The sequence below is a fragment of the Trachinotus anak genome, unplaced genomic scaffold (genome assembly GCF_046630095.1).
Source record: "Trachinotus anak isolate AG129_WGS33_773 ecotype Australia unplaced genomic scaffold, CSIRO_AGI_Tana_v1 ptg000014l, whole genome shotgun sequence".
In the NCBI taxonomy this organism is placed as follows: domain Eukaryota; kingdom Metazoa; phylum Chordata; class Actinopteri; order Carangiformes; family Carangidae; genus Trachinotus; species Trachinotus anak.
The window spans coordinates 13,468,362-13,479,407 of NW_027273865.1; the positions used below are offsets into that span (position 1 = coordinate 13,468,362).

Below are 11,046 nucleotides of genomic sequence, written 5' to 3' on the forward strand. Positions count from 1 at the left end.
AACACGAGATTTCTTTCTTGATGGATCTCTCTACAATCAGATAAGGTTTGTGCTGTGGCATTTAGAGTGATTGTGCAATTATTGCAATTCTTTGTTGATCAAAGATGGAGGAGGAATTCACCTATTGCTCCACTTTATATCTGAGTAATAAATCAGTCAATATGAGCATAGGAGTGGCTGGCCCGATAAAAACCTGAGTCTGGCAAGGCGTGAACCCCCAGCTGGAGCCAAATGCTGACGTGATCAATGGACTTTCAATACACATGGAAACATGTTTTGCTGCCATATGCTCACAGTAAGAACTGATTGGGGAGAGCAGTGTAGCTTAATGAGGACACATTCATTTGTGCTCCTAAATAAACGTATTAGATCACCATCATTACCATCTGGATATTTTAAAATGTAAAGGTTCGAGTAAGGCATAAAATGAGATTATATATTTTCTACAAACCTCAAATCCATTCCATGCATTTTTGTTTGGGCCTCATCAGGTATCTAAACAATTACACTAAATGATTGACTGTGAAGATCCAAAAAAAAAATCAAAAACACAAGTCTGCCACCAAGTGGTCAAACAGAGAAGTAATTTTCTAGTACAGATGACAAAAATCTCTTTTTTTGCACAAGTAAAATCATCACAAGTCTCTGGATCTACCAAAGAGAGCACATAAGTATTAATAATTCAGATTTAGTTAAGACTATTGGATTCACACTGTGGTTTACGGTGCTGTATATACGTGGAAAACAGGTTCAGGGTTTTCATCATTGTTTACAAGCTGCTTTGAAGGAATGGAGAGAGCACAAAGGAGGGAGTGAGGCAGAGCTTTGTCATTTCTTTTTCACATCATATCAAACCTGTCTGATCCTCTCATTGTCATGGATCCTGTCAGGTGTGCTACACGTGACCACTGGGGAGGGAATTGTGCAAATAATCAGTTTAGGACTGAAGTTGAGTAGTGTGAATGTGAAGCCGAGATTACGCTTTATCTTATATTGCTTCTTACGAGGGTGTTTGTTGATTTATGGGCACATGAAGGAAGTTGGTGTACTAGGTATGGGACCTTTGTTGGGTATAAGGTAGCAAAGATACACCAAGGTGGTGTTAAATTAAAGAGGTATAATAGATTCTATGGAGTTGGAAGAAGGAGAGGGGAACAAGAGGATGGATACACCATCCATTCATCTCTGAAGACTCAACTCTTGACTTATTATTTTTTGTATTTGTACTTTTGTATTATATTTAAATAGTGCCTTAATACCGTGGTGAAAAGCAGTGTTTGTTGTTTGCTCCAGCTTTGCTTTGTGTCAGAAGTCTGCTTTGATGCACCTGTGACACACAGGAACAGTGATCTCACACTGTAGCGATGAGAAAGCTCCTGCATCACTGCAGCAAAGTGAGAAGTCAAAAATACTGGGGGCTAGCAAAAGGATTTTCAGCTGATATTAGGTTGTTCTTCAAAGCAATAGTTAGACATTTTGGGAAATTTACGTATTCATTTTCTGGCAGAGTGAAATAAGAAGATTGGTGCTGCTGGTGCCTCTCTGTTAAATATAAGGTTAAAGGTTAAAGGGGGTTGTGCCAAACCAAAAATATCTCACAATTATCACTTACTATCTCTCAAAATGTCATTCCTTTAAGTTACAATGCCTTTGTCAGTAATAGAAAGATGAATCCCACAGATTTGCTTTAAATACAAAATCTACAAAATGTCCAACCCAAATTTTTACGTATTAACAACACCAAATGACATGCAGACTGGAAAAATCACAGATCTTTTCCATCATTTTATGTGTCTTTCACAAATAGCTACAACATCAACTGATCACTTTTGAACCACCAGCTACCAGTAAATGTAAACAAATGTGTATTTTTCCACAACCAAGTAATTTCCTTTTGTGTGAAAGGCCACTGTGTTTGCACAATCAACTTTGAGTGCATTAGAGACCAATCCCTAACATTTGAGAGGCTTGTCAGAGAAAGTGTCACGGGAGAAGGAGAAAGTCTTTTTGCTCTGTGTCTCACTACATGAGATGTGTCTTCACTGCCAGCAGATCTTTTGCCAAAGTCATTAGCAGCTAATTCTGCAGGATCTAGATTTCCTTTGATAAGATCCCACAGTAAAGAACAAAAAACTATGTCATTGGCCTTATAAGTGCTTGTAAACACAGAGGGGGAATAATCATACAGACTGTCAAACAGTTGCTTTCTTACTTACTAAACAAGTCTCTGTCTTATTGTCTCACTCTCAGCTCCTCTAACTCACTCTATACACACTCACTGCAGCTTCAAGATCTCCTTTACATGAATAGGGTTAATGTAAGGCAATACACCCCCGTTCCCTCTCTGCTCGGCTGCACCTACTGAGTAAGTTAACTCTTCCTTATCCCTTGCTCCATAGTGCGTGTGGATGGAGGCTGAGGGCAAGGCCGGTGCCAGTGTTAAATGAATGGACAGGTGAGTGGCGCCTGGGTCCTCTGTGACCAGCTGGGCACTGTAAGCTGACCGCTGCTGTTGTGTGTGGTCTAAATGGAGCTGAGATACGACGAGGTCGGGCATGGAGAACCCCAGAGGAACCCCCCTCTCTCTCTCTCTCTCAGGACTCAGCTGCATAGCTTACACTCCATCTGTTTGTCTTTTATGGAGGGGCAAGTCAGGGACACTTCACCTGAGCTGCTGGGAAGGAGGCAGAGGAAGAACGAGTAAATGGAGGTGAGGAGGAGATAAAGAAAAGTGTACATGAGAAGATCTTAAATAAACACAGTCTTCTCCTATTTAGTGGCTCTCTTCTCATCCCACCATCACCCCTCTCTGTTTCCCAAATTCATTTCCCTTCTTCCTGCTCACTCATTGCTGGTCATAGATCTTTCTGAGGATGTGAGGTCTTTGACAAGTGAGGCATGTCCACTGCTCAAACATCCATTGTCACTGCCAAGTCGAGAGTTTCGATCAGACAGCTAGCAGAAAATCACTTTTCTGCAAAAACCTGATGCTCTCTTGTTACACCGTAAGAATGAATCATTGTCCAGGAACACAGTTTGAATCATAGTTAGAAAATGTAGTTGCCAAAAGGGCTCAGGGGCTCATGTGCAGTAAATCGGTCACTGTGACCAAGCAAGCATTGCATCTGCACTGATTTAGGGGAGATAAGTTGGTTCTTTTGACAAACATCTCAGGTTTAGTAACTGTTGAGTGAGGAGATTATCAGTGCTCTTTAGGCTAAAGCTTTCTTCTGGATGTTCACCAAGTACTACTAGATTGTAAAGACTGAGCTCCCTGTGCTACACGCCAGATCTCGTAGAAAGTCACTTTAAATTAACTGTTGCAGATGTTTTCATTTTAGTCAACTAGCAAGATTGTGCATGGAACTATACAGTTAAACACCTGAAATAAAAATGATTTGCATCTTCCTGCTGGCAGCTACATGTAGAAAGCTGTACAAACCTGCACTTGAAGAAAGGCTGTTGTAGCAGCCCTGGCCCTGTTACAGAACCCTCTTTGCTTAGCTTTGTCCCACTGTAAGAGCCTGGGTAGTTGGTTGGATGTTGGAGGAATGCCTCACATATCAAGTGACCCATTGCCCCACAGCCTTTACTCCTCACCTAGCTCACAGCGATGGAGTGTTCCTGGCGGGCGCTGTATCCCATGTCACAAAAGCACCTTTCTACACAACAGGGGTACAGAGAATGGGCCACAGCACAGTGGTTCTCCTTGGGTCAGCTCCAGCGCGCCATAGTTGGATTTCAGACCTCCCCCTGTGCTTCCAACAAACACCCTCATTGGTGGAGATGTTCTTTCGCCCAAGGCTGGCAGAGATATCAGAGAGACCCGGAGCTCCTGGTGATGCTTCCAAGACACCGCTAGAGAGGATAAATGACCATACTACTTATGCATAACTGGGTGAGTCTTATCAAATTTGATACATATATATTCTTAGAAAGTTGCATATCAGCATGACAAGTAACCTGCTAAAACCTTTGGTTTGTGTGTAATTGTTTGCATATAGATCATTAAACTTCAATAATTTTATATTGTCACCAAGAAGCTGCAGGCTTTCATTCTAGTTAAACACTTGAGGTGCTGAATTCACTGACAGACTACCAGAGATGAGAAACCAACATATGAAAACAGCTTTGAGTGAATGGTAGTCTGCAGACCTATGGGTCGCTGGGAAACATGTAACTCCTACCTGATATTGGCAACAGGAAAGATCTTAGTGGAAACAGAGAAACAAATATCCGCTATCAAAAGCAGACATGCATGGAAATGATTGATGGAAACAATGAGAGCAGAGCTTTCACCACTCATCTGTACTTTGCGATATGATTTGCAACAGTGAACTGCTAATCAGTATGTGCTATTTTTTTTTTTTTTTTAATAATCTCTTGTCTTTAAGCCAAAAGTAGATGGAAAATGAATTTGGTGCAGAACAACAGAAGAAAGGTGTCTTGTATAGACTCATCTGTTCTCAGATCCCAGTCTACCATGAGGACTGTCTCCTGTCAGTCGACCCTTGTGGCTGTAGTTGTGGTTACACTCACTGTGGTGTTCTGCACTGAAGCTAAGACCACACAGAAGCCAAAGTACCAGTACACCAAGAAGCCCATCCCTCATATCACAGTGCACAGCCCAGTGACCACCAGCATGCCAAAGACTCACAAGACAGTGGCAAGTGCAAATCCTGTGGAGCCCCACCCACTGCCCACCATAGAGAGGGACACCTATCCAAGTCACGTCTTTCCTCAGCACTACACTGAGAGCACTGAGCCACCTGGTGTTGGCCATGAGAACTACACCCTGGATTACAATGAGTGTTATTTCAACTTCTGTGAATGCTGTCCACCTGAGAGAGGCCCCAGGGGGCCAAAGGGAGACCGAGGCCTTGCAGGTACACAACTTATTTATGAAATGCGATAAAGAAAATGTTATTTTGTTTTCAGCATTTTGAACTTCTCTTATGTTTGTTTATCTAGGACCACCGGGTGAAAGAGGGCTTGTAGGGGCAACAGGGTTACCAGGACCACCAGGTGTGAGTGGTCCTGTGGGGTTAAAAGGAGACAAAGGTGAGTATAATGTGGGTAAATATAAATTTACAATTGCTTATTATAGAATAATTTATTGTCATAGTATTTTGCAAGAATTCAGAATAAAGCACAGACACATGGGTCTGTTAAGAGATAGGAACTAAAACATGATGAAGGACAGGAAACTATTGAGGGATGCTGTGATGCAGGTTCTATTTTCTTGCTTGTATTATTGTATTATTACTTTACTTTTTTTATTGTAGGTTTCCTGTAGCTTAAGTGTGCACTGTGTATTCTGTACTATGAAAGGTAAAATTGATAAGAATACAAAAATAAATTTTACATCACAGGCAAGTAACAAATTGAAGTCCACACTGTTACAATTCTGACCACCCTGGGTGTGGTTAGAAATGTAACAGGCTTGAAACTTTCAGAGGAGAAGAGAAACATTACTTTTGAAGTTAACTAAGAATCAGGGCCAAAAAGGGGAAACATGATCACACTATTCCTGTTTGACTCAGCCCTCTAAATTTCCATCAAGAAACATACATAACACTCACCTCAAAGACTCTGAGATTTATCCTTTATCCTCTGGATCTGTGCCCCATAGGCCAATTAAATATATTGTAATCCTTCACCTGTAGCACTGGATAAAAAATATTCAGATTTCTTATGTTGGATGTTGTTATGTCAATTTCTTAGGAGATAAAGGTGACAGAGGGAACAGTGGGACAGCCGGGCCAGCAGGTGTCCCAGGGAAACCAGGACAAAAAGGTCAAACTTGTTCAGGAGATTGTTGAATTCGTTTGTATTATTTCCAGAGTTCAGTAGTTTTGACACAGTTTCTTGTACCTTGCAGGTGATGTTGGCTCAAAAGGTGAGAAAGGTGAAATAGGGCTGCAAGGTGTCAAGGGTAATAGTGGAGAGAAAGGGGAACCTGGCCAGAATGGGACTGCTGGTGGGAAGGGAGAACCAGGAAAAGAGGGGCCAGCTGGACCTCCAGGAGTGGCTGTTGAGCAAGGTCCTAAGGGAGACAAGGGGGACAAGGGGGAGTGTGGTACATTTGGGGAGAGAGGACAGAAAGGTGAGCGAGGAGATCCTGGGCCTCCTGGCATCCCAGGAGGGATGGGCATTCCAGGAATGAATGGCAAGCATGGTTCCCCCGGTCCTTTAGGCGTCCGTGGGGATCCAGGGCCTCCTGGACCACAAGGAGAACCAGGGGTGAGTGGGCCTCAGGGCCCACAAGGCATACGAGGGATGCCTGGGCCAAAAGGGGACAGAGGTTACCCTGGGATGAGAGGAGAGCGTGGCGTTCGTGGATTCAAAGGGGCTAAAGGATCAGGGGTTCCCCAGAAACGCTCAGCATTCAGTGTAGGCATCTCTCCAAGAAAGTCCTTCCCTCCCTCTGGCTTCCCAATACGCTTTGACAAAGTCTTCTACAATGAAGAGAACCACTTCAATGTAACTTCCAACAGCTTCACATGTGTCCATGCTGGGGTTTATGTCTTCTCCTTCCACATCACAGTACGTAATCAGCCACTGCGAGCCACACTGGTAGTGAATGGGTCACGGCGGGTAAGGACACGGGACTCTCTTTACGGTCAAGACATCGACCAGGCATCCACTCTGGTGGTGCTGCGGCTGGCTGTGGGTGATCAGGTGTGGATGGAGACACTCAGAGACTGGAATGGGGCGTATGCCAGCAGCGAGGATGACAGCATCTTCTCCGGGTTTCTGCTTTACTCAGACAAGGCCTGATACTCAACAATGGTACTGACAATCTCGTCTTCTACTGTACTGTTCCAACTTGACCATATCTGACAAGAGACCAAACACTGGTGGTGCTACACCTCTATATTCACTATGAACTGCTCAAAAACTGAACTGTATACTAGTCTGAATATTTGAGGCCTAGCAATATCAATATCATGTTTATTGCAGTATCACCTATCTTCTTGTTTGATAAATATGGTTGGTATATTTATTTACAATATTTTGATCCAGACGACCTTTATCAGGTATGTGAACCTGCATCACAACAGTTCTTTAGATATATGCATAGATGAAGGGTAAATGATCCAATCTACAAGAATGAAGCTATTTGGCAAGTGAAACATCTAGAGAAAACACACTCATTGATATCCAGGTAATTAGGGGCAGAAGGCAAATGACTGAGCTAAATAGGGGCAAAAATACCAACATCCAAACATAAATGTTTTACACAGAGCACTACAACATCTATATAACAATCCCCAACTATCTAATGGCCAAAAAAGAATACCAAAGCACCAAAACTTTTGTCTCTTCCTCTTTTGTCTGTTTTGCAATTTCTTTCTCATGCTTTGACCACTGCTTCCTTTCTAGCTTAACTAGGCTCTCTGTAATGAACTGAAAATCGAGACTTGTGTTGCGCATACAAAGAATATCACTTTGAACTCTAACTGTATAATTATTGTTATTGTAACTCATTACAAGTATGACCCTACCCATCTGCAATTGAAAAATATAATACCCATTGCTATGTTATTACACCAGTACTTCTAATATGTAAGTAGTATTGTTGCACAATGAGGTTGTATATAGAGAGTGTGTTGAGTGAAAATAAAATCCAGTAACACGTGTCATTTATGGAATGCTTTATTTGCTTTAACCAATATAGCATTAGTTATATTATCCAACACTACTGATTGAGTTAGTTTCCTCCAGATGAGATAATGAAATTGATACTTGGTAATTTGTCAAAGAATATTACAATGAATCATATAAAAAGTGGTGGTACAATGGCCCAGAATGATTAGTATGTGATCATTTCATATCATTTAGAAGTCAAATGTTATTACTATGATTTAGGAATTTTTTTTCTGTAACAGTTTATAAGGTATGATATCAAATATGTGATATGTGTGAGTTAATGTGTGACAGTTTCTGAAGAATTCCCAGACATGTCACCAGACTCCTCGAGCATATCACCAGACTCGCCAGACATATCACCAGATTCCTGAGATAAAAAGGCAGAATTATCTCTGGTGGGGGTAGCAGTTTGGTTGATAGACAGGACTGGGGGTGGCACAGTGCTTGGAGTTGGCTGTGCAGGTTTCAGTGGAGGATCTGAGGGTTGGGTGCTCACTTCAGTAGGCTGAATAAAAGAAGAGGCTACAGTGGATTGATGAGGAGAGGGCCGGGCCATTGTTGACTCAGCTGGAGGAAGCATGGAGAAGCTCGGGGATGAGACTTGGGGGGATAAAGGCCACGGTACTTTGCGATGAACAACTAGAGGCCTCCTCGTCTGTGGTCCTATTGGGTCAGAGACAAGGTGACCTCAGAAGTTGTGCAACTGCTGCACTATATTCAACACTTCTGACAGGTCAGGAAGAGGTTAAGGGTTTCAATTTTTTGTCAAGGACACACAGCAGTTTACATTTACTTTTAAGTACCTGCCACTTCTCCAAAACCTTTGGGCTCACTCCACCTGGTGATATCCAACTGAGGCACCTTGGCCTTGCAGCTGTACTGGCCTGGACTCTGTCTGACCAGATCATGGTTCTCAGAGGTTGCTGTTCCCAGTCGTTTGTCATCCTTGTAGAAATAATAATGTATTGGAGGGGCAGGACCGCGGGCATTGTATTGGAGGTGGCAGATGAGAGTCATCCATCCTGCTGGAGTCTGGTCATTGTTGGCAACAATCTCCAAAACTGGCTGTGTCACAAGCTCTGAGATGGAGCCACAGAAGAGAAAACATTACTGAAACACTGGAATATATCCCGTAAGTAATTTCTTCCTTGTTGCATGTTGGACATTTAATTATGCTGAGAATAACTGTCCTACTTATAGGAACAATTTGACATGACAGCTGCAGTCAGCCGCTGGTTAACTTAGCTTAACCTAATGACTGGAAACCGGTGGCAAAATCCTCAAAGTCCTCCTACCAACACCTCAAAAACTCACCAACTAACACCTTTTGATTCCCTCAGACAGGCGGCATCTGTTTCCCCAATGTTTCTTTGTGCTAAGCTAAACGCCTGCTTACTGCAGGTGTAAAAACAACAATTTGTGGTTTTACAGGAAGTTTTAAAGTATGGGACTATTTCTTTGCTGGGTGCAGAAACCCAAAGTCTGATAACAAGACTCCACCAAAGAAACCAAATCACTCCTCTGGGCCAAGTAACAGTCCAGCACATACAGTAACACCCTACTACAAATTGTCATTTTTACACTTTAGTTTTTGTATGATAATCAAAAAAACAAGATATAACTGTTAATTAGTGAGGTTTTGAGGTGATTCTGCTGGTAGGCAGATTTTGTTATCTTGGAAAAGAGGCAGGGTAGCTGTCTCCCCCAATGTTAAAGTAAGCTTAAACTGTCTGCAAATACATATCGATGGAGTGCTATGACAGTGGTATCGATCTTCTCAAGTCTTAGCAACAAAGTGAATAAGGACATTTTCCAAAATGTTTAACTATTCCTTTCACAAGTGGCCTGCAACCACAAGCAAACTCCGCATATGCAACCCAGTATATATACTTACCTAAGACCTGCACTGAAGTATCAGCTGACATTACAGAGTGAGTGCGTCCATTTGCATCCCAGGAAGCCCGACAAGAATACATTCCTTTGTCCTTGAGGGTCAATTTGGTCAGGTAAAACTGTGGATTAGGGCCCCTTTGTCTCATAACTTCAACACCATCTTTGTACAGAATCACCTCATGAATTGGGAAGTTGCGTCGGAGGCGACATGTGACCTTTAAGGTGTCTCCAACAAGGGCAGGATGAGGTGGGACTTGCAGGATAGCCCACCCTCCTGAAAAAAAGATGACAGAGAAGAAAGTCACCACACTCAAACAGGCAGCAATGTGTTTGAATGTGCTGTCTAAAAACAAATGCCCAAGAAGCACCATATGATGCTTGAGTTGAGTTGAGGGCATAAGGACTATGGAAAAAAGGAGGGAAGGGACCTGATATGCAAATCAAGGAGATTTTTAATGATACAAATAAACAAAATCTTACCATCCACATTGATCTCCACAGGCAGACTTTGGAGGGTGTATATGTTTCCCACTGCTGTGTCCCTAACTCCCTTGCAATAAAATTTCCCGCCGTCTCTAACCCCAGCGTTCCACAGAACAAAGTACTCCCCAGTCTGTGTCAGCTGCTCAGACCCCCGAAACCACAGGTAATCCCATCTGGAATTATGGATATCAGGAATGCTGCATCTCAACCGGGCATCTTCCCCAGAGAAGATCCTTGAGTCCCCCGACACCTTCTCCAATATAGCTCTGAATGAGGTCACAGTGGGAACTACAGAGACAAATACAAATTGGCTTACTGAGGAGAAATGTCCTGAAAGAATCTTAATTCTCTGCTTTGATTATAAATGTTAATGTTCAACTCGAATACTTAAATTCACATTAATCTTCTGTTCAGCAGGCATATTAAGATAACATACTGATTCTATTGACACATATATGATATGCTTATTAATCTTAATACATTTTTGTGAGGTTCTTCTATATCTAGAAATCAATTATAAGAGTATTTGGTACATACCCACAGACACTACATGCTGTGCCAGTGTTGAAAGAACTGAAATAGAAAATAATTGAGGTTAAATGAAAAATTTTAACAGACAACAATATAATCAGAATGTTAAGTTTGATATATTGTGAAAGAACTGAAGAAAACTCACCAAGGAGTGAAATGACCGTGTCCATTGTGATTGCTCTGTTTGTAAGAAACTAACCCAGTGGGGTGCATTTATTTCCAATGAGGAAGGAAGTGAAAACATGTTTTTTCTGAGCATTAACACATCACGCAACACAGGATATCCTCTTTTCCAAAAATGCTGTCAAATCCTTTCATTTCTAAAGTAAGGATTGTTTTTTAAAATGAAAGGGCAGCAAAACAGTAAACAAGGGATCATCATCTTTTGTTATATAGAAGTTAACAGAAATGATGTACTTATAGATATAGTGCAGTAGTAATAATGTGGCAATCCAGTATCTTCTGTTTTTATTTTAAATGCTTACA

General features: G+C 41.9%; 2 protein-coding genes across 2 annotated transcripts; one reads left to right on the plus strand and one right to left on the minus strand.

The window, feature by feature from the left end:
- Positions 1-3,696: 3,696 nt before the first annotated feature.
- otol1b (otolin 1b) lies at positions 3,697-7,646 on the plus strand. Its single transcript, XM_071496824.1, has 5 exons — positions 3,697-3,898; positions 4,395-4,886; positions 4,972-5,061; positions 5,725-5,796; positions 5,882-7,646. Exons 2-5 carry the CDS (start codon positions 4,412-4,414, stop codon positions 6,778-6,780), a joined length of 1,536 nt encoding a protein of 511 aa, XP_071352925.1. The 5' UTR covers positions 3,697-3,898; positions 4,395-4,411; the 3' UTR covers positions 6,781-7,646.
- Positions 7,644-10,829, minus strand: LOC139632084 (Fc receptor-like A). Its single transcript, XM_071496828.1, has 6 exons — positions 10,706-10,829; positions 10,567-10,602; positions 10,027-10,317; positions 9,548-9,820; positions 8,457-8,732; positions 7,644-8,316 (listed from the first exon to the last, which is right to left on the minus strand). The coding sequence occupies exons 1-6, from the start codon at positions 10,728-10,730 to the stop codon at positions 7,931-7,933; spliced, it is 1,287 nt and encodes a 428-aa protein (XP_071352929.1). The 5' UTR covers positions 10,731-10,829; the 3' UTR covers positions 7,644-7,930.
- Positions 10,830-11,046: the final 217 nt, after the last annotated feature.